This window comes from Hesperophylax consimilis, chromosome 1 (assembly GCF_061612785.1).
Source record: "Hesperophylax consimilis isolate HC1 chromosome 1, BYU_Hcon_1.0, whole genome shotgun sequence".
NCBI classification, from domain to species: Eukaryota; Metazoa; Arthropoda; class Insecta; order Trichoptera; family Limnephilidae; genus Hesperophylax; species Hesperophylax consimilis.
The window spans coordinates 18508282-18536260 of NC_142836.1; the positions used below are offsets into that span (position 1 = coordinate 18508282).

Genomic DNA, 27979 nt, shown 5'->3' on the forward strand with positions numbered 1-27979 from the left:
ATCTTATTAGAGAGGTTATGGAATGATAGTATTGTCAAATTGTCGTACTTGAATTCTAGTTGTGGTGACATTCAGCGGACGGCAGATTTGTGCCGGGTTTTAAAAATATTTATTTACTTGTAGAAAAAGTTTTATAACAAATCATATGTTCACAATGAAAAGCGGTATTTATTGCCTTATAGGCCTACTTTTTGTTGCCGGTGAGACATTTTTTCGTATTTGTGGTTAAGCGGAAATATAACACGTATTAGTTTTATTAATCCAATTTGTGCAATATTTATGAAGTACCAGTAGATTTTCATAATTTACTATTGTATTTTATGATTTAGGATGTTGTTATGCGGACGATGCGGATATTCCCGCTGGAGAAGGAACCGTTGAAACAGTTGACGTAGACATTGGCTCATCCAGAGATGGTTCCAGAACAGGTATGAACCGAAGTTAATTATGTGAAAGCAATATCAATAACGCTAAGGGATATCATATCAATGACCTGATTGCGGTAAACCAAATCCTAGAGGGATCATTCTGATGCAATAAATAGTTAATGAATGTATTTTCTTGCAGGGTTAGTGACTGATTTTTTAGGCAAATTCAATAGAATCCATTCAAGTGCCCTGCTATGTAATAGTTATTCTTGTTAGTTAAATTGGCAATTTTAGTGGTGTAAGCATATAGTATATTAAATTTATTCCCGCTTGCACACAATTTGGGTTGTATTTCATTCATGTACACAATGGATCGAAATCCCCATAATTATGTATATCAGTCTACTACCTGTTCGATTTGCACAATCTGCTTGCACACAATTTGGATTGTATTTCATTCATTGCGTACACGCAATGGATCGAAATCCCCATAATTATGTATTATTTTCCCATTTCCCACCCATTCCTCCTTTGAATGCAATACATTCTAGAAATGACCTTTTGCAATCTACACAATATAGCTATGTTAAACAACTTTTTCTTACATTTATTGTTCAACTTAGAAGACATTTTCCTTATTCTATAAAAATGATTTAATCATCACAAGTTAAAAATTTAGTTTTTTGGTTTGTTATTATTTGTAAGTCTGACGGGGTTGGATGCAGCGTCATTGGCCAGTATAAGTATTCTGTATTTTACCATCGGGGAACTGTAAATTCCAAAGTAAAATCTCTTGTCTTGTGGTTTCGCATTTGAAAAATTCACATTGTGGTACCACCCATATCTGAAATATTTAATTTAAAATTCCAGTTTGGTTCAAGGCATACTTAATTAAGATAAACACTCTTAAAAGGATAGAGAAATCTATTTTGTTTTTCATATTAGTAAATTGTGTATTGCTGGTGACCAATTATTGTTTGAAATCATGCTTTGTAATTATTTTTTGACTAGAGAAAATGTTTAGACTTGCCTTTGGCTTTCTAGATTGGGAAGTAATAGTTTCTGACGTGGTCCTTGATTAAACAAATTATCAATCCCTTGCTTGATGCTGTTAATTTCACCTTGTTTTATTTTCAAATCATTTTCAATAGCTTCCTTAGCGTAAAACTTAGATGTCAGTCTCGGTACTGAAAATAAGAAAAATATTTTGATTATGTTTAGGCCAAATGAGATAGTCTTCAACGTGATTACTACTGGACTGATTTCTAAACCTCAATGGTTTGATTCATTTTGGGGCTATTCAATTTTCTAATTTTGGTTATGAACAAATTAATCTTGTGATTACAGTAGAACACAAAGTATTATTCAAATAATAAGAATCGTGGACATTCCATATTATTGATAAATAATAGAAAATAGTGCTAAATAAAATTAAATTTATTACTAGGATGATTTGTATAGCGCAGTTTTTGTTCAAAACCACCTCAAGGGCGCTGTACGTAAATAAATACTGTATTGAAGATAATATGCATATCGTTTATCATCTTGAATACTGAAATGTATAAATATTTTAAATTAAACCTGTTACTCACGCAAACCGTGTGGTTTAATTGAAGATACGGCTGATCTCCCAAGATCATGTTCCTTTCCAAACCTCAGTTTGAATGGCTTTCTGTGTGAAACTCCTGTGACTGGTTCGTCGGTCAGTTTGCTCTGACCACTCCTCGTGACCACGGTGGGACACGCCACCTGCACCGCCCCATTTATGCTGCTTCCCTCTGATTCCATCTGGTCTCTTGTCCTAACCGATCTGTTACTGATATATTTTTATGATATCATTTTTATATTATATAAATAAGTCAATAATTGACTCGCAAAGCATAACAACAGTTGTTAGATCAATAATGTCACATGTTATTTTAAGGACAGACAGCATAAGAAATTTAATATTAGTGTTTTTAAAGGTTTTCTGTCACCCTTATTTTTTTTCTCATTAAATATTATTTATTATTTATTTATTACTGTCAAACTTGTTGTGAAATAACATATGAGCGCATCAGCAGAATGCTGCCTGCTCATTACATAATAATAATAATAATAATAATAATAATAATAATAATTATTATTATTCCTACACTATACAACTTTGCTGATAATAAATCATTGTATGCAATACTTGTAATTTGATGCCAATCTTGAGTGAACATTAATTTTCTTCACTTTTATAACATTTTTTACAATTCGACAATGTTCAGTAATAATTATAATTTAATGTATACATAGAACTAGCTGAAGTCCCTGGCGTTGCACGGTCTTTATGCAGAGTTTTTCGAAATCAGATGTAGACACTAATTTTCATCTTATTTTGACTATAACTTCAGGTGTGCAAAATTTCATCAAGAAGTATCAATATTCTACTTTAAGGGTTGGGAAAAGAGGTGGGGAGGGTTTTTAGAAATCTCACATAGACAGTCACCGTCCTCTTGTTTTAAAGGTCAAGTGTGCAAAGATTCACTAATCAAAACTGTAGATTTGTACAAAAAAACAATTGCCCACCACGGACATTCTGCTTTATATAATATGGATATGGATAGAGTAAACCAGTTAAGCTCCTCCTTCCAGTAACTTGAATAATCACTTATCTAAAAATGGTTTACTTTTATCTGATTATTATTTTAAGTACAATTAACATCTGGGTACCTAGCATGGCCGATCGATAAAAGTATTATTATTGATAATGTTGGTAACTCTTCATTGCTCCCGATGACACACTTGCCTTGATTTTATGGTATTTTAAACTAAAAAATGCTCCCTAGCATACTAAAATATATTTCATTCGCTTAGAAAGGAAATAATATATCCTAGTATTGTTCTTGTACGTCGTTTCGTCACTTGCAAATATGTTTATATTATTGTGAAAAAAGGCATCACGAAATTCCATTCCAAATGTTGTGATTCCGATTTTCAAGTCATGGTACTGTATTTATTTACAGGAAATTTTATTTTTATTCTAAAGAAAGCTTATTTAGCTGGAAAATATAATGGAACTCAAAAATATTTCCTTGTCTTCATTATATTTTTATAATATTAGAGGGAAAAAATTCTCTGAGTATAAGTAGCTAGCTACCCTTAGTAAAACTGCATAGGATAGATTTATATTTTTTTTTAGTATGTCAACATATCTGGTAAGACAGTACAATTTACAAAAGCATATTTTTGCAAAAACAAGCAGGCGGGCGATTAGCATTTTACTCCTTGAATTCCAAAGATTAAGCTATACTATTTATTATTATAATAATATCTACAGATTTTATATGTATGTATGTGCTTGTTTCAATAAACAAAAATTTGTGTTTATAAACACAAATGTAGGGTACAAATGGTTTGGGTCTAAGCCTTGCGATTGTTACACTCAACCGCCATGACGAAGGAGATGAAAGAAGCCTGGGATGGCCCTTTTACATTAATGGATTGAGTAATGCCAGGATTCAAGTCATGGTTTTGAATCAAACTATACATAGTATGTTTGAATTTTATTGTGTTGTCTAATATTTTTATTTCTTAATCAGATGCGGAGGTGGTATCTCGCGAGGAGGAGGCCATCAAACTGGACGGACTGAACGTGGCCCAGATGAAGCAGCTCCGGGAGAAGTCGGAGAAGTTTGCTTTCCAGGCCGAAGTCAACCGCATGATGAAACTGATCATCAACTCTCTGTACAGGAATAAAGAGGTTGGCATGCATCTCAAGTTTGCGATTGGTCTGATCCTGTGACGACATTTTAAGATGATTTTGCTTACCACAATTTCTCCTAAAATGTTTGGGTACATGTTTTGTTTTTGCATGTCTTCTGAGTTGCAGATGCAATTTATCAGAACAATCAAATCTCACATCGTCCACACTGCACAACTGTTTGAATTTACATTGTTAATTCATCCGGTTTTCATTAATTCCACGGTTAATGAATAATTTTTCTCCCAGATTTTCCTCCGAGAGTTGATTTCCAACGCCTCCGACGCTCTGGACAAGATCCGCCTGCTCTCTCTCACACTGGCCACCGTGCTGGACTCCAACCCCGACATGAACATCAAGATCAAGGCAGACAAGGATGGCAAGACTTTGCACATCATCGACTCTGGAGTCGGCATGACCAAGCAGGACCTGATCAATAATCTCGGGACAATTGCTAAGTCCGGGACTGCCGATTTCTTATCAAAGATGCAGGTAATTCAACCATAGCTGTTTAATATTCAGAGGTATTGCTACTATTTTGCATTCCACAAATGCGTTGAACTTTCATGTAATATGGGCGTTACTGCTGATAACTCCAAATCACCAACTTTCAATAAGTTGATATAGTTTATGAAATAAATGGGAGAATATTTTTACCAATTGCCATTTTGTGGTTTAAATGTGACGTGGTAAAACCAGAGACAGATAACTTATTTTATTTAAAAAAGATAATGAATAATTTGTTTCAACATATTCTATTTATGATTAGTTGAACACAGTTATCTTGAAGTTATCAGCTTGTCAGTGTATTTTCCTGCATTGGTTTTATATTGTCTGTTCAAATATTGATTGATTAACTAGTATTTATCTGTTTGTTTAACTCAATAGTTATTGGTGGGGAATTTTGAGGCTTTTGCCTATTTAGCCGGTGTAATATTTTAATTGTTTTATCTACACAACAAAAACGGGCCATTTATAATTTTAGTATATCTGTCTCCCCCCTTGTGGGGCAAGATGGAATTAGTGTTTCTCAAAGTGTTTTGGAAATAAGGTTTGAATAATATTTTTGTAAATTCGCACCCAGTTTTCTTGTTTATACGCATCCTTATATGTTATCATCTAGGTATTCGACATTGCAATTGTTCGTTTCGGCGTTCTTATTATACCTTTTCTGTTATTTTCTTTACTAGACGTTACTTACTATAAATAAATTAAAATACGAAAATTTTTATGTTGCATAGTTTAACGTGCTAATTTCGGCAAATAAGGAAGGAGAACACACACATGCCATACAATATACGAACATCGTAAACTTTTTGGTCTTGTAATGTATAATATTTGTAATATAGAATAGCGGTGTCCGCCCGGCGCAGAGTAAAATTAGCCCTTTCCTGTACTAGCACCACCACCACCACAAATGCACCCTTTTGTACCTCTAAAAGTTTGGAAATATATGGCTTTTTGTAAGGAAACGGAAAAGGGGTAAGATCGAAAGTGTCATCCTTCGGAAATATTTCAAGGGGAAGATCGAAAAGAAAGTTACGGGCGAAACCGAAGTAGATTACGCACTGGAGTCTTCCTAAACTACATTAAATATCAATCAAATACACAATGAATTTGAAATCAATTTGATAGCTTGCCAGGATCTGTAGATATTTTCACGAGAAATTTGAATTGTTTAAAAAATGCACCACACAACCTAACACTTTGGGTGTTTCAAGCCGACTTAAGGAGGTGCGAAGCACAATGAAATAGCTAGGATATAATAGGATATTAGCGATCCTTTAGAGGTAATTGGCGCATATTATATGTTGCCAGGGTACCGCAAAATCGCGATTTTTCGTCTTTTCTCGTATCCGGATATATCCCAACGCACCTTAAGCTGTTGAAGGCTGGAGCATAAAACAGAAAAATATTAGTGGAACCTAAAGTTTTATTAGCTGATTTTGTTTTTCATACATTTTTGGTATATACATACATTTCTGCATTAAGGTCAAATTATTCTAGTAAGGATCATATTAGAATTCTCGCATGTTCTCCAGAGACTCATCGGCAGTCCACTGGTTAAATATTCTAACAAGATCACTTTACAATTTTATACTTATTTATACCTATTTGAATCATATCAACGATACTCAATCTAAGTTCAGCTCTGTATTAGTAACTACTACTACAGACTCTGAATGAATTAAATTACATGAATTAGTTAGATGTGTTCAATGTCTGGGTCTGAATTGTCAGATACTCTCCAACCTTCCAACATCACCTATTTTATTCCGCCACATTTAAGGGGGAAATAACATTTGGGAGGCGGGTATGGGGTCCGCTGCCCTGGGATCCATTCATTGGATAACCAACGCCTCTGCCATAGACCCCAAGTGGTTTGCTACGTTTGGTGACTTGGCAGGGGTGCCCGAGTTCATGGGGTGAGAATTATCTAGGTCTTGGTGGCATGCCGGATTTGGAGAGACTGTTTGAGGGACGTTGTTTTACCTCTCCTGCAGGACTCTCTCGACCCATTTCCTTGCATCGCAATGGTAGGGATGAATTCAAACGTCCGTTACTCCTGGACACACTGATCACCAGATTCCTACCCACCCTTCATATCTTTTTCCTTCTCAGATCTTCCTTTCTTTAATAAAAAAACCCCAATAAATCATCCCCAAAGATAAGTATTTTCCTCAGGGCCTCTGCCATATTTTTAGTATCTTAGATCCCTGTCAGTGAAACTCTTGTGGGGTCTACACTGGCGATGGGTCATGACTCATTTTATTAAGAGAGGGAGCAACGGTACAAGCTCAATATTTTCATATGACTCAGAGTCAACTCAATAAAACGACAGCTTGACGCTCAACGACACTAGCCCACACTCAAAACTTGAGACTTTTGCTATACCATGATGCAATTTTTTTTAGGATACAAACCAGAAGCATGACATGAACGATATGATTGGTCAGTTTGGTGTTGGTTTCTACTCCGCCTTTTTGGTCGCCGACCGTGTCACTGTCACCACCAAGCACAATGATGATGTTCAGTACATCTGGGAGTCTGACGCTGCACAGTTCTCCATCGCCGAGGACCCGAGGGGAAACACACTGCAGAGGGGAACACAGATCAGGTAAAATACTCTCACCTAATAATGAAAATATGTTTTACGAAGGTACAAATATCATTAAATTGAATATAATGACAAACTTTGGGATGAATAACAAATGAAACAATCAAATTTCGGCAACAGATTTCTATATTTATTTAATTTCAAGCTGTAAATCTAATAAATTAAAATAATCTTGGAAACAATTTTTTATCAAAGTGGTACTCAAGTATCGTCACGATTGCGTCATTCAGAATCGAAAAAGTTTGAAATGCAACTAGTTCTGTTTAGTGACCAGATTTGAATAACCGGTTACTTTGCAATCATCCTCTTCCCTTTATCCCTTACCCCCTCCATTACCTTCAACCTCATGGGGGATACCATGTACCACCATTAACTTATATTGAATTTGCTTGTGATTCTTCAGTCTCCACCTGAAGGACGAAGCCCTGGACTTCCTGGAACAAGACACAGTCCGCAACCTCATCAAGAAGTACTCCCAGTTTATCAACTTCCCCATTTACCTGTGGGCTTCCAAATCCATCGAAGTGGAGGAGCCCCTCGATGATGAGGTCAAGCCCATCACGGAATCAGATGACGAAGATGCTCAGGTGGAAGAGGACAACACCGATGACAAGCCAAAAACCAAGAAGGTTGAGAAGACCGTCTGGGACTGGGAAGCAATCAACGATAGCAAGCCCATCTGGACCAGGAAGTGAGTTGCAGATTTATGTTATTTTCATTTTCTATTGAATAAAAATCTCTTTATTTAACCAGTACGCTAATTATGTACAGCTACCTGAAAACCCATAAAATAATGTTAATTATGAATGTAGTTTAGTTTTGTGTTTTATTCCACACAATTGAAGGGTGATGACTGCAATTTGCGAAGGTGGCAAAGGATTTTGTACCAACTCTTGGCATAATCAAGCCTTGCCAAAATCTTCCAAGTAAAATTAGCATTTTACAATAAATTTATTGTGTTCATCATGCACATCCCTCCGGTAGGTTTATGTGGGACCTTTTCAACAAAAATATCTCTAATTACAGTGAAATCCTTTTAAGAAGTTTTCTAAGATACTGGAAAAAAGCCTCAGTGGTAACTCCAATTGAGCCATTTTTTAAATTCAGTCTTCAAGGGATTGAAAAACTAAACTTCTTCTTAAGTGGGAACTCCTTAAGCGAGTTTCACTATAATATGTACATGTAGGCACAAATGAAACAAAAATATTGTCTAGAAAACTTCCTATATTACAGGGAGCTTCATTTAACTCTACAAATATCCTAAAATACTTAATATGAATTTCAGGCCAGCTGAGATTGAAGATGAAGAGTACAGCTCCTTCTACAAGTCGCTGACCAAGGACAAGGAGGACCCCCTGTGCCAGGTGCACTTTGTGGCTGAGGGAGAGGTGACCTTCAAGAGTCTGCTGTTTGTGCCCAAGGTGCAGCCCAGCGAAGGGTTCAACCGTTATGGAACCAAAACCGACAACATTAAGGTGCGTCACTCACTTGTAAAAATAATTTTTTCCTTAGGGAATATTTCACCACATCTGAGTAAACTGTTAATTAGTGCTACTCATCGAGTAACATATATTAATATTTTTCTTTCATTATATTTGCAGCTGTACGTGAGGCGCGTGTTCATCACGGACGAGTTCAACGACATGATGCCCAACTACCTGTCTTTCATCCAAGGCGTGGTGGACTCTGATGACCTGCCGCTTAATGTGTCCCGCGAGACGTTGCAGCAGCACAAGCTCATCAAGGTCATTAAGAAGAAGTTAGTGCGCAAGGCCCTCGACATGCTCAAGAAGGTCAACCCCGATGACTACGAAAAGTTCTGGAAGGAGTTCTCTACTAAGTAAGTTTTTTTTTTCACAAGAAAAATACTCCCTCATTAGTCTAAATGGCCTATTCCATATTAGCGCTATCATTTTTTTAATACATAACGGCCTATTATAACCGGTCAAGGGAAATTTTTGTTAAAAGCAAGTTTTTGTCCTCGAAAGAGCGATCATATATATATATATATTTTTTTTTTTTTTTTTTTTTTTTTTTTTTTTTTTTTTTATTGTACAACAGAACATTCGTTCCAGTTACAGTACAATTTTACAAACAGTATAATTTTACATCATATCAGCATTTGGGAAAGTGACTCTTCAATAATTGTTTTAGGTCGTTTAAAGAACAGTCATTTACATCCAAATTCTTTGCTAGTTCGTTCAACAGTACCACTCCCCTCGTCATGCTATGCTTTGCCAGGACGTCGGTTTTGCCTTTTGGTACTCTAAATAAGTCATGGTATCGACTTCGGCTGTAGTGGTCTGGTACATATAAATCATAGCATCCCAAGAGGAATGGGCTATCAATAAAATTGTTCCAAATTTTGAAAGATATAGTGGCTAGGCTTGCTTTCCGCCTAGTTTCCAGACTCACAGAATTGGTTTCCTCAAGTAAGTCGATATGGTGCATGAACCTGGGATAGGTTCCATGCGTCCGCATATAGACATACCTGAGGAATTTCTTCTGGATTTGCTCTATCATTTCAATGTACTTCTGGTGGTACGGTGCCCAAACATCGCTCGCATACTCCAGCTTGCTTCTCAGTATGCCATCGAACAATGCTAACATAGCATCTTGGTTATTGAACTGCTTGCATGTCCTAATGACGAATCCAAGAAGTTTGTAGCAAGACTGAGTGAGCTGCGATATATGGCCAGAGAATTTCAGTTCGGGATCAAAGACGACACCGAGATCCTTTACGGAATTTACACGTGATAGTGTTTCGCCCTTTATCTTATAATCGTAAAGTATAGTGTTTGAAGAGCGAGTGTAAGACATAGTGACACATTTTTTTGTATTGAAATCTAATTTGTTTATCAACGACCATTCAGATAGTGCATCCAGATCAGCTTGCATTTTAAGACAGTCTTGTTGGGAGCTTATTTCCATTAGAATTTTAAGGTCATCTGCAAACAGTAGACATTTACTATTCTTAACATAGTTTTGGATGTCATTTATTAGTATTAGAAACAACAGCGGTCCGAGGTTAGACCCTTGAGGAATTCCAGATTTCGCTGAGAATTTTTTTGAATTATGCCCATTTACCGAAACAAATTGTTTTCTGGATTTTAAATATGATGAGAAAAAGTTTAGTGTTGGTAGGTCGAAGCCTAGTTTAAACATTTTCCTCAGTAAGATATCATGGTTAACACGGTCAAATGCTTTGGCAAAGTCGGTGTAAACTACATCTGTTTGGTGCCTTGAGTCTAAACCGGTGGCTACCAATCTCGAGAAAGTAAGCAGATTTGTGACTGTTGATTTCTTTGGAAGGAAACCGTGTTGATTTTCTCCAATGAATGGTATAATCTGGAGACTTAATTTGTCACAAATCATTTTTTCAAATAGTTTTGGTAGCACTGATAATACGGCTACCGGTCTGTAGTTTTTGACGTCTGTCTTGTCACCAGCCTTGAAAATGGGACTGACTCGGGTCAGTTTCCATATCTGGGGGAAAGTAGAAGTCAAAATACTGGTATTAAATATATGACAAAGAGCTTCACTTATCATTGGCGCTATGCTAATTATAGTACTGGAAGGGATTCCATCCGGCCCTGTAGCCTTGTCAGTCTTCAGTTTACGGATATAAGCTTCTACCTCTGTCGGGCTCGTTAATCTTAGGGAAATGTTACCTACGTTCCATGGGACCTCTGTTCGCGTAAAATCTGTACTAAGATTAGGGGTTTCACTATCATACACAGATTGAAAGTAGTCTGCAAATTTCTGACAGATAGATTCTGAGTCCGTTATAAATTTGTCTCCACTATTCAGGCCGTTATGTGACCTGGAGTTAGCTTTCTGTGATTTTATAAAATCCCAGAAGCATTTGACATTGTCTTTAATCCCGTCCTGAATTCTGTTTAAATATTGTCGTTTAGTTATGACAATATCTTTTTTGAGCTCGGATCGCATCGCAGAAAACAATAAGTAGTCCTGAGATGACTAAGGACTGATGTTGTACACTGCGATGACTAAGTACTGATGTTGTACACTGCGGATGCAGGCGGTGATGTGCTGGTCAAGCGCGGGTCAGTGAGTCGACGCCGCTGCTGGTGACCGGACTCGTTGACGGTCAGGAACTGGCGAAGAACGTGGGTCTTCAGGTACTCCAGTTCTGACAGGAAAGCCGAAGGTGCGGTGGACCTTGTAGGCGGTTGAGCGGGAGGTGCACAGACCAGGGAGGATGCTGCATGGCCTAGGTGCGTGGATGTAGCGCTGGAACCAGGGCGCTGAGATCCGATGTAGCGCTGGCCAGGGACGGTGGCCGGGGCCAAGGCGCTATGATGATATCCCGATGGAGTCCATGGTTGATCCGTGCGGAGCCGGGAATATTGTCCTTCGCGCAGGAAGAGAAGCGGTGCACGAGTTATCACTCGCCTGACTTGCAAATTGTTGACGGCTGACTGATGACTGACTGACTGGTCGCTGCGTCGGGCTTATTTATACAGAACGGCCGACGGCAACAGTAGGTAGGCGAAATCGCAAGTAAAACGGAGATACTCGCTCAGTCTGGGTCCTACTGGAACTTTCGTTGACGCTGCTATTACGCATAGGCGATAGGCTAGAACCTTCTAGTGAGGGTGGCGTAATGTGCCAGACCAACTCGCAACGTATTGTCGTAGGTAGCTCTAGACGTCGCGAGTAGGTAGTTCTCGGTAGTAACTCGCAAGTAGATAGGTAGGTCGAGTTGTTTACTATTAGCGAGACAATCTGGATTATTCTCCCGCCACACATCTGAGAATTTTTGGTCATTAATGCATATTTGATCCTTTTCTCTCCAGTAAGCATATTTCAGCCATTTATTCTTCAAAATATGGTCTATTCAAATTAGAAATGGTCAATATGTCTTTACGGAGGAAGCGGGTTATTTTTGGAACCGTTTTATAAATTAAAAATAATTGATATTTTGACAAGATGGCCGTATTTACCAAAAATTTGGCATACATCCCAAATATGCACTAACATGCAATTTGGGAGTTGACAGTGCATATTTTGGCATTGATAGTGCATATTTGCCATTTTGATTGCATTGATTTGAGTGCATATAATCTAATGTTTAGTAATATAAACATGTATGTATGGTCCTGCTCCGTTATTACATCCCTTTCTGGTATATTCGTTATGAGAAAAACGTAGAGGTTATTGCAAAACAATTGGCGGTATATCGTCGCCGTAGATGTCAAGAGAGTCAAGCCACAAATTTGGCGAAAATGAGTTAAGTATGCAGAAGTGTTTGAAAACCTTCAAAGTTGCCGTGGTCAAAAGATTTAAGCCATAAAACACTCCGTTATTGAGTATTTTGAAATTTGCCAATAGATCTAACACACATCGATGAAAACAATCAAAGCAGTCAAAAACTACAAGCCGCATAGACTTTTGACTTTCGAATAATTTTACACAAGTTAAAGCAGTCTATGACGACAAGCCACATAGATCTTTTGACTTCCCAATAATTTAATTTTATGCGTGGCTTGACGCCATTGGCAACACAAACTTCTCTCGAAAGCGTGCGCACCTCTACTCACATTCGACAATGATTTATAGTGTTGTCTTCCTCTAACTCAGCAAAATGCCTATCGTGTCGGTTTGTTCACGCTTGCACATACGTCTGCGCCCACGACAGTATCGCGAATCGCGAACTGTCAGTTCAGTGTTCAGTGCGTCGGTCAGTGTTATTTTAATACAACATCAGTTCGGTTCGTTCAGCGATTCTGTGCTTTATTTCGTTTTGTGCCTACAAACGTTTGTACTTTCAACTTTATTTAGTGAAACAGTGATAAGAAATGAATCATTCACGCGGAAAACAAATGGTTGCAGCAGCCAGAGCTGCTTTAAATCCACCGGTTCGACATAACATATTGGAATCTTCACGTGGCAAACAAATGATTGCATCAACTAAAGCTGCTAATCCACAGAACCTAATGAGTTCTTCACGTGCTAAACAAATGGATGCAGCAGTTTTAAATCCACAGGATCAACATAACCTCAAAGGTAAGAATCTAGTTAAAAATGTTGATTCCGATTGTTTGAAAACAATGCGACAATCTGACAGTTTTACTTGTTTTGTAGATTCTGAGGGGAATGCTGTACAAGCTGGACGTGCAGAACACGACCTGAACATGCAAAATCTGGACGTCTCTCGAAGCATGTATGTGGGAGGTTAGTATTTTTATTTGTTATCAATACAATATGCATACTAGTTATTATGTTGGCTGTGTAAAACCTGTGACTATCAGAGAAGCATTTGCTTGTAAAATTCAATGTTTATCTCGGTGTTTCAAAGAAGTAAACTACTTTGTTTTGTTTTACAGGCTCTCCTCTAAATGGTGTGCAAGCTGGATGTGCAGAACACAGCCAGAACGGTGGCATGCAAGTTCCGGATGAAATTGCTGTCCCAGCATTATACGCAGAGCTCCGAAGCTTCGCTTCAAGCACGCATGCGGGAGGTCAGTATTTTTATTTGTTATTAATACTAATGCATACTAGTTATTATGTTGGCTGTGTAAAACCTGTGACTATCAGAGAAGCATTTGCTTGTAAAATTCAATGTTTATCTCGGTGTTTCAAAGAAGTAAACTACTTTGTTTTGTTTTACAGGCTCTCCTCTAAATGGTGTGCAAGCTGGATGTGCAGAACACAGCCAGAACGGTGGCATGCAAGTTCCGGATGAGATTGCTGTCCCAGCATTATACGCAGAGCTCCGAAGCTTCGCTTCAAGCACGCATGCGGGAGGTCAGTATTTTTATTTGTTATTAATACTAATGCATACTAGTTATTATGTTGGCTGTGTAAAACCTGTGACTATCAGAGAAGCATTTGCTTGTAAAATTCAATGTTTATCTCGGTGTTTCAAAGAAGTAAACTACTTTGTTTTGTTTTACAGGCTCTCCTCTAAATGGTGTGCAAGCTGGATGTGCAGAACACAGCCAGAACGGTGGCATGCAAGTTCCGGATGAGATTGCTGTCCCAGCATTATACGCAGAGCTCCGAAGCTTCGCTTCAAGCACGCATGCGGGAGGTCAGTATTTTTATTTGTTATTAATACTAATGCATACTAGTTATTATGTTGGCTGTGTAAAACCTGTGACTATCAGAGAAGCATTTGCTTGTAAAATTCAATGTTTATCTCGGTGTTTCAAAGAAGTAAACTACTTTGTTTTGTTTTACAGGCTCTCCTCTAAATGGTGTGCAAGCTGGATGTGCAGAACACAGCCAGAACGGTGGCATGCAAGTTCCGGATGAGATTGCTGTCCCAGCATTATACGCAGAGCTCCGAAGCTTCGCTCCAAGCACGCATGTGGGAGGTCAGTATTTTTATTTGTTAACAATACTACTGCATACTAGTTGTTATGTTGGCTTGTAAAACCTGTGATTATCAGCGAATCATTTGCTTGTAAAATTCAATAATTATTTCAGTGTTTCAAAGAAATAAACCACTTTGTTCGGTTTTACAGACTTGAACGTGAACCTTTCCGAAAATGAAGACAATAACAGGCAAGAACATTCAAATCAACACCACGTTAATGCCTCAGGAACATCCATTTCTGAAATATTGGAAAGCAACCAACAGACAGATGATTTAAGTAGGAAACGCAAGAGAACCCCAAACCAATGGAAACGGAATTCCCAAAAGATATTGAGAATGGCAGGTAAAGAATACCAAAGCAGATCCGGAAAGACAGTTCAAGCAAGGACAATTAGAGATGTTAGCTGTAAATGCCATTATAATTGCGCATCCAAAATAGGAAAATCTCAACAGGAGCAAATGTTGGCTGACTATCTGAGTCTGGATTCCGACAGAGCGAGATGGGCCTTCATTGGTGGCAATGTAAATTGTATTCCAGTAAAACGACGATACCGTAGTGGAGACACCATCAAACGACAACATACATTCGAATATACGGTAATGTTAAATGGAGAGAGAGTCCAAGTGTGCAAAAAATTTTTTTTGGCCACCTTTGTCATCTCGGGAACAAAAGTTGAAAGTGCAATGAAAAAGTTGACTCCTTCAGGTGTCACTGAAATAGATCAGAGAGGTCGCAAGGAACCGCCAAACAAAAAATCCGAGGAAGTTAGGAATATAATCAGGGACCACATCAAGTCATTGCCCGTAGTTGCCTCGCATTACTGTCGGAGCAGCAGTAAAAGAAAATACTTGCCATCTGGTTTGAGCGAGACAAGAATTTACTTAGACTATGTTGAGTATTGTAAAGAACGTAACGTGGTACCAGAAAAGCTCGGCTTCTACAAACAAATATTTGTGACAGAATTCAATTATGGATTTCACACACCAAAAAAGGATCAGTGTGATTTTTGTACGCAGTACAAAAATAAGTCTGACGAAGAGAAGTCAAGAGACGAAGATCAATTTAATCTTCATTTAACAAGAAAAACAGAAGCAAGGGAACACAAACAAATTGACAAAGCCCAAGCTATGAATGATCCTAGCATCAGTTGCTTCACTATGGATCTGGAAAAAATATTATTGACTCCGAGCTTACAAGTGGGACAGTTATATTATACAAAAAAATTAAAAACGTATAACTTCACGGTGTATGAGCTGGCTTCCAGACAAGCAACGAATTACATGTGGCACGAAGGTGTGGGCACAAAGGGTGCTTCGGAGATCGCTACGTGTCTGTGGAACCTCTTGGTGTCATTAGGCCCCAAAAAAGTAGTGACGCTGTACTCGGACACGGCTTCTGGTCAAAATCGGAACTCAGTAGTATCCGCTATGTTCCTACGTGCAGTGGAACAGCTGCCGATTGACGTCATCAATCAAAAATTTATGGAATCAGGGCACTCAGAGATGGAGTGCGATTCTGTGCACTCCACAATAGAGGCCCGAGGAAGAAAAATAGACGTGTTCACACCAGATGGATGGTACGTTGTTGCCCGTACTGCAAAAACTTCTAAACCATACCACAAGGTTGTGGAAATGGATTATGCTGACTTCCTTAACTATAAAAAATACAGCAATAAAGTTATGACAAACAAAAATATATCAGAAAATGGAGACAAATTAAAGTGGCTCAAAGTAAAGTGGTTTCAATACCGAAAAGGTGAACCCACTACTGTTTTTTATAAGTATCAATTGAGCCGAAATGACTTTGATACCCTTAACATTCAGCGAAGACGGCTTCGAACGTTATCCTGTGCAAGCGTAGAAGTAGAAAGACTGTATTTTTCAAAGCCAAAAATAGGCCAAGACAAATTAAAGGACCTACTCAAATTGTGTGATAAAGGCAGCATTCCGTCCACCTATCATGATTTTTATAAAAATTTGCAGCCTGAGGACGGTCCATCTCGGGAGAATGATGGCTCGGAGAGTGACGGAGAAGATGGAATTTAAAAATTATTATAACATTTTTGTAATAAATATTTTCTTCAGAATCTAACTTTGTATTAATTTTTTTTATGTACCTCAGCCAACTTTATTTCAACAGGTATAAACATAGTAACCATACGATAGATTGCTTGACTATGGACCAAATTTTAAGGGATGATACAGTAGTACATTCACAGACTTAAAATGCAAAAAATGGAATGCTGATACCAATCTTAATGTGTATGGCAATGAGGCATAGAACTGGCAGAGGAAGTATACTATGAGCGTAGAATGATAGATTAGCCTGATTTATTTTGGGTTTTATGCCGTATTGCGCTACCTTCTTCTAATAATGGACACTAACGCTGTTCGACACATTGAAGAAGGTCGTAGCACAACACGGCATAATACCCCAAAAATCAATCGCTAATACTTTTGGTCGTGAAAATCTCAAATCTTGTCTGAATGAATTTTGGACAAATAAGATCTCTGAGGTGTATGTGTGGTAAAACCATGTTTTTATTGTGTGAAAAATGTGGTAATTTGCAAATAATGTAAGCGTGATGAGAAAAATTAAGAAAAGGATGGTTTGAGCGTGTGATCGGAATAACGAAGCATGTAGAGTGGATGAACAATGACATGTAGGAGGACTCCTGAGAAAAACTTGGCGCGATTAAGTGAACCAGATACTATTGTCGGGCCGTGCCATGAGTCAGAATAACTGAAGGGTTATGTATGAATGTGAATGAAGCAAGCAGTGCCAAGCTCTGTTTGGCGGTCCATCCTCTCTGCTCAACCCTTAGAGAAACAGCGCGGTGGTTAGATAGTTAATAGACTTTCCTTTAGAGTTTAGAGTATAGTCCAAAAAAAGTTAGTAATTTGTCCGCAAATTCTCAGTAGTCAACAGGCGTAAGAGGCTTAACTCTTTTGACTACCACACAAATGTACCATCTGTTTATTTCAATATTCAGTGGTCAAGAGATATAACCCAAATAACTTTTATAATACTGTTTTTTACATTTATTCAATCTAACTAATAAAAAGATAACATCACAAAATATCTATGTCTAAAATTACACTCTTCTATCTTTAAAAACAAAAAAGTTATGACAAAAAAATGTGATTTTTTTGTAGCCAAAAATCTTTGAGGGCCGTTTTCTCAGCTTTCTGGTTTTGTGGCTTGACTCTCTTGGCATCTACGGCGACGATATGATGTATATTATATTGTAATTGTTAAAAAATCACTAAAGATTGGTAAATAAATTAATTACTTACCAGATGCTATTATGCCAAAAGAAGAATTATTATGTTGTCAAATCTAACTACTGACATTGATAATTTGTCTGGAATCTTCTGAATATTGATTGTAATTGTGTAATTTTCAGCATCAAGCTGGGAATCATGGAAGACCCATCCAACCGCACCCGACTCGCCAAGCTACTGCGTTTCTTCTCCTCCAACAGCGAGAAGATGACCTTCCTTTCCGACTACGTCACCCGCATGAAGCCCAAGCAGGACAAGATCTACTACATCGCCGGCGCCAACCGCGTCGAGGTATACTATCACAACCCTAATCTAACCATACTATCACATACCTAAACTAACCTTAGCATGGCGGTGGGTACCCCCCGGTAACGACACTTTGTTGTCCTATTTAACCTTCCAGCGGGTGCGTTGAGAAATTTCCCTTGAGCGGGCGCTTGTCGTAAATTTTACGTCATCGAGTTTTCTCCATGTAAGTGGTGTTTTCTTTATACAAATGTTAGGGAATTTCTTTAAGGTTATGAAAAATGATAATAGGCAGTACATTAATACAACCAGAGCATCTCCTATCCTCATCCTAAATTCCTATTCCTCCCCTCCTCACCTAAAATATATATATATATGTTATGTTATGTTATGGAAGATAACAACAACAATCATAAACGTCAGACGACTATTTGAATGCTCCAACATTAATCTAATCAAAAGTGTAGTAAAAAGTTAAGTGAATCACTTCAGTTTATGAAATACAGTGTAGTTTTTCGCGCACTATCATCGCGTGATCTTAGATCCTCAACTGTAACACCCGAAAGTATCAAAATAGTGTTTTGAAATTAAAACAATAAACTTCCTACTAGATTGCACAGTTTAATCTCATTAAAAATTAAAATCATATAGACTGTATTTCGACAAGAAGCTATACAAAACAAAGAGAACAATTGTAAATAATTCACAGTTTTTCGGTGAAGATAAGAAGTGAAATAACAAAATAAAAAAGTGCTAAAAACGTTACAAGTGCAACAATAAATACATGTGTATACCCAAGAGCATAAACAAAATATAAACAAGTACTAAATGAACTTTACACAAGTATATTTAAACGTATCCCACGGCTCTCACCCAAGGTTCCATAGCTCAGTGGTCTAAAACGTCAGCACCGCGCTATTCTGTCGATCACAGTTCAATCCTCAGACCGGCGAACAAAAAAAAATAATAAATCTTTTTTTTTAATAAATATAATAATAAATATTAATAAATAATACTCAACCCAGATTATAAAACTCTCACTTGGATTTTAAAAACACCTTCACAATCAGCTACCATCACGGATTCAAACCAAAACACAACCTGTGTAACTGGTTTTGCCTGCCTATAGGCGCTAGAGAGTGTGCCAGTGTGTTTGCCTACCAACAGGCGCAAGCCTCAAAATACATAACCGGTGTAATTGATTTTGCCTGCCTTTAGGCGCTAGAGAGTGCCATTGTTTTTGCCCACCAACAGGAGCAACCCTAAAAACACAACAACATGTCTAAATCTCGCAGTAAATTCCCCAGCGCGAAGAAAACCACATCTTCACCACAAACTAGCACTATGGACTCACCGTCGGCGACACATCAATCTATGATTAATATAGACAGTGAATCAATATTTGAATTCATCAATACGAAATTCGAGGAAATGAAGACAGTAATGCTCAATAAAATTGAAACAGAGCTGCAAGAAATAAAAAACTTCACGAACTTCATCAATGACAAATATGATGACATTTTACAAAAACTTCAACAAATCATGGACATTCCAAACACCGTCAACAAAATCAAGGAGGAACTAGCGGATAAAGAAATCAGATTATCTACGGTAGAAATCCACCTGGCGGATATAGAACAAGCAGCCCTGCTGAACTCCATAGAGATAAACGGCCTAAAATTACAGGACAACATATCCCCAGTCCACGCTGTTACACGGATCGCTGAACTCGCAGGCGTTACGATGTCCCCAGAGGATACATACAAAGTCACAACAAACAAAACAAATGATCAAACAAAAATAACAATTAATTTTAAGGATACCACAAAAGCACAAACCATGTTAGCATCCAAACACAATGACCCGATAAAAAAATTCAACGGAGAAGGAGCCAAATATGTTTATCTTAATGCGGCATTAACCCAATATTACAAAAATCTGCACTGGAACACCAGAAAAAGAGCCCAAGAAAAAGACTACAAATATGTTTGGGTAAAATCAGGAAAAATTCTCGTCAGAAAATCCAAAGACTCAAAGGTTATGGAAATAAAACACCTAAACGATATATCTAATAAACTGACATAAACACGACTGTACATCTAACACAACCTCACATCACATACTTACACAAATACACACCAACATGGCAGATTACATGGAATATATAGATTCGGACAATCAACACTACTGTGAAAGTACAAATGATATTAACCTCTGGACCAAATTCACAAAAGAAAAACATAGAATCAATATATTACACCAAAACATTAGATCGATCAATAAAAATTTTGATGAATTTCTTATATACCTCCAACAGCTCGAAAATAATTTTGATGTCATTGTGCTGACAGAATGCTGGTTGAATGACAACTACATACCAAAAACAATCAAAAACTATAATACACACCATACAAAAATACACAAAAACCAAAATGATGGTATAGTTATATACGTCAGTGATAAAAATAACACAACCATTCAAGAAATAAACATAATCGACTCCAACTGCATACAAATTACATATGGAAAAGAAACATGTATCCTAGCTATGTACAGATCTCCATCCAAAAACAACATCACAAATTTCTTAACTGATCTTAACAATACATTAAATGATCTCAACAAATACAAAAATATCATCATCATAGGAGATCTTAATATAAACATTCTACAAAACGGACACCCACAAAACATAGAATACCTAGCAATACTAGCACAACACGGACTGGAGCCAATAATAAATGTCCCAACACGGGTCACACAAAACACTAAAAGCTGCATAGACCATATAATGATCAAGACAAAACTAAAAACCAAAACAGTAGTACTTGAAAGCACAATCACTGATCACTACATGAATATGATAACAATAGACACCGAAAACACTACTTCGAAACAACATAAAATATTTACAAAAAAAATAATTGACTACTCAAACTTAAAAGAAAAACTCCAAAAAATAAACTGGAATACATTATACCAAATAGATAATGTCGATGAAGCCTGGAATACATTTACAAATACGCTTACGCAAGAAATAAATAATTACACTACAATAAAACATATAAAACTTACACACAAAGCAAAAAAAATTAAACTATGGATAACACAAGGAATATTAAACTGTATTCGTAAACGAGACAAAATTCACAAACAAATTAAACAAACACCGTATGACATGGAACAACTTAATTACTATAAAAGATATAGAAACATATGCACGAAAATTATTAGAGTAGCTAAGGAGATGTACTACAAAGAAAAACTTAAAAAAGCAAACAATTACCCAAAGGAAACATGGAGAATATTAAAGGAAGTTACATACACACAAAAATACAAACAAAAAAATACTATCGAACATCTAAATATTAACTCGAAAAAAATAGATGCCAAAACAAATATAAAAATGATGGCAAACCACGCAAATAACTTTTTTGCAACTATAGGGAAAGTTTTAGCGAATCGTAAAAAACACAGCACAAACACACTAACACAAACAAACAGATCAAACATCGATACCCAACCAACACAACACAGATTTATATTAAAAATAAGTTCGGAAATGGAAATTAACAAAATAATAAATACATTAAAAAACCAGATTGCTCCTGGATTAGATGAGATAACAACGGATTGCATTAAAATAATAAAAAATGAAATATTAAAACCTATAACACACCTAATCAACCTTAGCATAACACATGCCTGCTTTCCTAATACTCTTAAAAAAGGACTGGTAATCCCTATGTATAAATCCGGAGATAAAATGGAAATAAATAACTATAGACCAATCACTTTGTTAAACTCTCTATCAAAGATTTTCGAAAGACTATTAAAAAACCAAATAATAAAATACCTGGAAGAAAACAAATTAATCTCGGACAAACAATATGGATTTAGAGAAAAAAGAAGCACAAAAGAAGCTTTAGCTAGTACAATAGATTATATACATAGCAACTTAGATCAAGGGTTTAAATGCATAGCGATATATTTAGATTTGGCTAAAGCCTTTGATTCAATATGCCACAAAACACTTTTTAAAAAATTAGAAAATATGGGTATCAAAGACAAAGAACTACAACTATTAAAAAGTTACATGAGCGACAGAACACAACAAGTCAAAATTAATAACTATACTAGCAAACCACTACCGATTACACACGGAGTTCCACAAGGAAGCATACTAGGGCCAGTTCTTTTCATAATTTACATAAATGAACTTTGCAGCATGGAAATAGATGGAGAAATAATTAGTTACGCAGACGACACAGTTTTACTATTTAAATCTAAGGACTGGAATAAGGTTTATAACATAGCGAATCTAGGAATCACGCAAGTGAAAAAATGGTTGGACTCAAATACACTCACACTAAACATATCGAAAACAAAATTCACAACGTACAGCATAACTAAAACAGGACAGCCAAAAAACAATACAAACACCATAAAAATACACGAATGCATAAACACCAACATCTGCGATTGCCCCCCTCTAGAAAAAACAGAACAAATAAAGTATCTAGGAATCGTAATTGACCATAATCTTAGATGGACACATCACATCAAACAAATCACAAATAGACTCCTCAGAACAATACACATTTTCCTAAACATAAGAAACATATATAAAATAAAACAATTGAAAACAATATATTATGCACTATGCCAATCAATAATAGAATATGGAATAATTGCTTGGGGAGGAGCAACAAACGCAGCTATCGCTCAAATAGAAATCGCACAGAAAACGATATTAAAGGTAATACTCAAAAAACATAAACTAACCGACACAGACCAAATATTTAAAAGCTGTGACGTACTTGATATACGCCAATTATATGTTAAAACACTACTAAACTACATTTTCGACCAAAAAAACAAACCCCAACAAACACAAAATATCACTAATAGACCGGTCAGACAAGCGTACAAAGAAAACATAAAAACTCCGACGGTAAACACTACCTTTGGACAAAGACACCATAAATACCACGCTATTAAAGCATTCAACAGTCTTCCACTTGAAATAAAAATAAATTCAAACACAAAATAAAAAAATGGATTAAAGAACAAAAAGACAATATTACCAAAATTCTATAACATAAAAGAATAAAACATATACACGCAACACACAAAAAGATATAAAACACGCAACACGCACAAACACATATATCATTATAAATACCGATTTACATTCTCTTTTGATATTTTTCTTTTATTTTTAATCTTTATTTTTATTTTAAATTTATCTTTATTTTAATGTTGTTTTTCTTTTATTTTTAAATGTATAAATTCTTAAATTATAAAATGGGGGCCTCAGCACGGGTAAACAACCCAGTGAGGCCAACATTACTAAATTGAAATATGAAATATTGTAAAAAAAAAAAAAATGTATCAACAATAAAAAAAAAAAAAAAAAAAAAATATATATTTTTTTTTTATGCAATAAAACTCCATCTCCAATCAATTTTAATATAGGAGACTTTTTTGGCTTGACTGTATTTAACATGTATATATTTATATTTTATGTATAAGCTGTTTGTCTCTTACCAATAAATAAATAAATAAAAAAAAATTATTTTACTTTCTTAAAAAAAACGAAGCAACACTATAAACATCTTAATATTTCAAAACAAAATATTCTATCGACCTATTTAGTCAGAATCAATATTCTCATCCTTACAATTGTTACAAACCACCTCAACTGAATAATGGTTCTTGCATGTAAAGGACTGGCAACGGCAACACTTTATTGATGCTGAGGATCTTTTCTTATCCAGTGCACATAACCGACAAACACCGCGTTTTGGAAAGCTTCTGTTTTCTTCTTCTCTTCTTCTGTTATCGGTTCAACTGTCCGACTGTAATTCACTTTGAGAGAAGCATTTATATCTTGCAGTAAATGTTTGACATTTGATTTGACTCTAGCATAGCTCGAAGCTCGATGCTTACGACTAAGTGGTATGAGTGGGGGAAGCGATAATGCGCGTCTGTCGTAAATTTTACGACAGCGCGCCCGCTGGAAGGTTAAAAAAAACAATCACGTATGTTGCAACAATACTGAAGTCATTAATTCAAATGTAATTGCACAATGTCCCGCATATGTCGGCAATCTTCAAAGAAATCAAGGTCTGCTTTTATCTCCTACATCTTCTAGGTGACCAGCCCATCGCAATCTTTCAGTGGTCTCATACTTAATATGATATTTGAGTTCATGATTCAATCTATTTACTGGTGTTTTCTGGTGTTTAAGGCATTTATTTCATTGTTTGTAATCAAGGATGATAATAATCTGGCGATATAAATTAATAAAGTATCTTTGTTTGACTCTAGGTTGCAAAGTCTCCCTTCGTAGAGCGCCTACTGAAGGCCGGCTACGAGGTGCTGTACCTCGTGGAGGCTGTGGATGAGTACTCCATCTCCGCTCTGCCCGAGTTTGAGGGAAAGAAGTTCCAGAATGTTGCCAAGGAGGGATTCACCCTTGGAGATAGTAAGTACACAAATCTATCCGAATGTTTTCTTTACTCGTTACTTGGCTTAGTGTGCAGTGGCGGCTAGCTCTAAGGGAAAAAAAATCTGTTTAATCAAAATACTTGTGACATTATAATGCATATAGCGTTGTAGAGCTCTCAAAGTGGCAAGTTAATTGTATTGCTTTCGATTTTGTAGTTTTAGTACTAAACTGCCATGTGTCACGTTAGTTCTTTTGCTACCTTTAGCCAAAATGCCCCCGTGGGTGATGAGGAAGTGTTTGCATCACTCCGTGAACAAAAATCAAGGAATTACATTTCGTTCATAAATACATCCAAATTATTTATTATTATAAGAAATAATTTTTTCAGTTGTTTCCTGTAGATTTTCAGTGCCATTAGAAAATGCGAGATAGCGAATCTAGCAATAGAAAGAAAAATAACATCTTACCGGCAGTAGGTAATCTCATAAAGCATTCCTTATCAGTCGTAAGCGAGTAAGCGTGTCTTGTCATCTCAGTCACACTTGTGATGTAGAATGTAGTATTCGACATAAGTTTTATATACGAAAATACCACCGGCACTGTAGTTTATTTCTTTCATATGTATTCTTTAAGTATGAGAACAACTTTTGAATTAAGAATTTACTCGAAACAGAGTGTTTCTTACTTGCCACATTTTGTCTTAATTATGTGAGACAATAACAAGTCTGCATGTATTGTAACGTCATTGCTTATTTTAATTTGAACAGGTGACAACCAGAAGGAACTCTCGGAGACGTTCAAGAAGACCTACACCCCCCTGCTGTCCTGGCTGGGAGACGTGGCCCTGAAGGAGCAGATCACCAAAGCCCTGATATCGGAGCGCCTCAGCTCCTCACCCTGCGCTCTGGTTGCAAGCATGTTCGGCTGGACCGGAAACATGGAGCGTCTGGCTATGTCCAATGCTCACCAGAAGAGCGACGATGCTCAGAGGAGGTGAGCCTGACACTTGATTAACGTGTAACCAATAATTATTAATGTTTTTGCAACCAACATGCAATGGTAACCAATGATTAATGTAACTTACCAACCATGCTTGATAACCTTTTTGTAAAGGTTCAACAATGCTCTGGTAAAACCTCTTTTATGTTTTTCAATGTTAAAGATAATAAACTTGGTTTGTTTGGTGGGTATTTTTTATTATTTCTTTTTATGTAAATACCGCACAAGAGTCCCAACTACTTCTCTGCCTGGAGCCAGTGAAAGTATGGCATCCCCAATTGGGGTATGTTGTGAGGCAGAAGGTAGTGGTGAAGGGAGAGGAAGATGGGGAAGTTCCTAGCTATTCAGATCTTGTCACCAAATATGGCTAAAAACCATTTCAAGCAATGTTTCAATTCTGAATGATGTTCAGATATGAATGAATTACCAGAGCGATACTAAGAGTACCTTCCACTCCGGAACGTGCCACAAATATAGTATTGCTCATAGAAAGGTGTTCTGAGATTTAAACTTCTTGTATTTGAATTCTTTAATTTATATTTTCCAGTTATTATCTGAATCAGAAGAAGTCCCTGGAGATCAACCCCCGTCACCCGCTCATCAAGGAGTTGCTCAGAAGAGTCACTGATGACCCAGAAGACCCCAAGGCTAAGGAAATTGCCAACATGATGTACCAGACTGCAATCCTCAGGTTAAATATTATTCTCGATCATACACATTTAACATGTTTGTTTCCCTGTTTGGCTATGAATGAAGCATGTTTTTAAAATGCTTTCATAAATTTTCAAAGCAATCTCGTGCAAATTTTCCCCTATTTCCAATATATGTTTTCAACAAGGCTTGCCTTTAGTTGTTTTAAAAGCATAGTTTATGTTTAATATGTAAGTACATAATATACCTACAATTAAACGAAAAGGAGAATTTAATTAACGCCGTGTTAACGTTATTTAACCCTATTTAACTGTGGTAAGAATACAAGATCCTCAACACGACTAAACATACTTCAACCTAAAACTAAAACCACATTTGCTCAAAGAAATATCCATTACTTTTCCATCAAGTATAACAAACCCTCTCTCTCAAACAAAAAACTAAAGCCAAATTAGCAAATTTCAAAAATTATACGAAGTTATGGATTTTTAAGACAGGAAGCCATACTGAAACCAAACAGAGATTAACACTCTTCTTCTCTGGTCACCATCTTTTGAATAATCTTTCATGTATTCATTTTATTTTCAATTATTTTTCTCTTTTTTATGAACATAAAATAATATTTCTGTTTTGATAGTGACTTTGTGGTGGAATTCCATTATAATTCCGAGGTATAAACACAAGATTCCAATACAAAAATAACCGGATCCTAAAGAAATAACTCTTAAATTGTCATTTGACGAGTTTTGTAAAAAAAAGAGTTGGATTTTCTGAAAAAACAAGCTAAGAAGTTAAACCACTTTTTTTGGAGCTGACGGCCTAAAGGTCTAGCTCTAAAGGAGCTGAGTTTGCAACACAGCTTGCAACGGGTACCCCAGTCAAACCATATTATTCTTTCTTTCAATTCTGTAAACTAAAACTATAATTGACCATGTTTTCTTCTAATTTGTGTAGGTCGGGATACATGCTACAAGAAACAGCCGAATTTGCCTTCAATGTGGAGCAGATGATGAGACAGACTCTGGGCATCCCCCTGGACGAGCAGCCCGATGAGGAAGACTTTTCCGCTAGCCAGGAAGACGCCAGTAATGACAGTGATCAGAACCAGGAAGATGAGATTGACGCGGAAGATCACGATGAACTGTAATCTGTCAAAACACGGTCAAAATGGACACTACGGGTGAAATGGACAAAAACTATTCAGTGAATTTTAACGTTTTCAGTGCAATTCCGTTTATTTATAGTAGAGGCTGGCATCTAACGTCAACTTCATTCCACAGCGGTTGATATTAATTTATTATTAATTCAAGTAGGCATACTTATCTTTACCCGCCCTGTTGTGAAATTTTGAATTTTTAGTGTCATTCTCCATCACTACCATTTAAATCTTTCATAAATGCGTCCAACCAATATCATAATTTTTTTTTTTTAACATGGTATTAATATCATAACATCATCAGTTTCCATCAATTCTGTGTCTGTTTTTCTTTGTTGTTCGCATTTATCAATTTTAAGGCTGATTTATCTTTAACTGTAAAATAAAATAAAAAATACACGATTGTCTCTCTGCAACTTGCGTGTTTGTATATGGAAAAGTAAACTGTTTTTTTTCACAAGAGATTCAACCAATCAAATTGGACATAATAAATAATAATAATATATTGTTTCTGGAGAAACCTACTTCTCAGGCACGACTTGAGTACTGTTTTATTCTAAGTCTGAGTCACAAATGTTGGCACAATGTCAATGTGTATGTATGTACAAATAAAAAAATAAAATAAAA

At 36.5% G+C, this 27979-nt stretch overlaps 3 protein-coding genes across 6 annotated transcripts; 2 read left to right on the forward strand and 1 right to left on the reverse strand.

The window, feature by feature from the left end:
* Positions 1-27979, forward strand: Gp93 (heat shock protein 90 Gp93). The gene is made up of 13 exons (XM_089636735.1): positions 1-200; positions 330-428; positions 3938-4098; positions 4348-4590; positions 7014-7216; positions 7620-7907; positions 8502-8691; positions 8818-9056; positions 17969-18137; positions 24426-24582; positions 25314-25539; positions 26093-26236; positions 27151-27979. The coding sequence occupies exons 1-13, from the start codon at positions 146-148 to the stop codon at positions 27341-27343; spliced, it is 2367 nt and encodes a 788-aa protein (XP_089492861.1). The 5' UTR covers positions 1-145; the 3' UTR covers positions 27344-27979.
* LOC149426390 (uncharacterized) lies at positions 1044-2156 on the reverse strand. The gene is made up of 3 exons (XM_089635102.1): positions 1961-2156; positions 1399-1555; positions 1044-1212 (listed from the first exon to the last, which is right to left on the reverse strand). The coding sequence occupies exons 1-3, from the start codon at positions 2154-2156 to the stop codon at positions 1044-1046; spliced, it is 522 nt and encodes a 173-aa protein (XP_089491228.1).
* Positions 12423-16653, forward strand: LOC149426391 (uncharacterized). 4 transcript variants are annotated; one of them, XM_089651131.1, is made up of 4 exons: positions 12423-13701; positions 13853-14273; positions 14425-14559; positions 14710-16653. In XM_089651131.1, the coding sequence occupies exons 2-4, from the start codon at positions 14195-14197 to the stop codon at positions 16605-16607; spliced, it is 2112 nt and encodes a 703-aa protein (XP_089507257.1). In that variant the 5' UTR covers positions 12423-13701; positions 13853-14194; the 3' UTR covers positions 16608-16653. The 4 variants fall into 4 exon arrangements, with proteins under 4 accessions (XP_089507257.1, XP_089507264.1, XP_089507272.1 ...); XM_089651138.1 differs by having other exon boundaries at positions 12423-13414; positions 13567-14273; XM_089651146.1 differs by having other exon boundaries at positions 12423-13246; positions 13325-14273.

Bases quoted from the DNA above. Each gene is read 5' to 3' on its own strand.
- LOC149426391 (XM_089651131.1), top strand. From the start codon at position 14,195: ATGCAAGTTCCGGATGAGATTGCTGTCCCAGCATTATACGCAGAGCTC. The intron at 14,274-14,424 runs GTCAGTATTTTT...TTTGTTTTACAG, and splicing joins TTCAAGCACGCATGCGGGAG to GCTCTCCTCTAAATGGTGTG. The intron at 14,560-14,709 runs GTCAGTATTTTT...TCGGTTTTACAG, and splicing joins TCCAAGCACGCATGTGGGAG to ACTTGAACGTGAACCTTTCC.
- Gp93 (XM_089636735.1), top strand. From the start codon at position 146: ATGTTCACAATGAAAAGCGGTATTTATTGCCTTATAGGCCTACTTTTT. The intron at 4,591-7,013 runs GTAATTCAACCA...AATTTTTTTTAG, and splicing joins ATTTCTTATCAAAGATGCAG to GATACAAACCAGAAGCATGA. The intron at 7,217-7,619 runs GTAAAATACTCT...GTGATTCTTCAG, and splicing joins CAGAGGGGAACACAGATCAG to TCTCCACCTGAAGGACGAAG.
- LOC149426390 (XM_089635102.1), bottom strand. From the start codon at position 2,156: ATGGAATCAGAGGGAAGCAGCATAAATGGGGCGGTGCAGGTGGCGTGT. The intron at 1,556-1,960 runs GTGAGTAACAGG...TCTTATTTTCAG, and splicing joins AATTAAACCACACGGTTTGC to TACCGAGACTGACATCTAAG. The intron at 1,213-1,398 runs GCAAGTCTAAAC...TAAATATTTCAG, and splicing joins CCCAATCTAGAAAGCCAAAG to ATATGGGTGGTACCACAATG.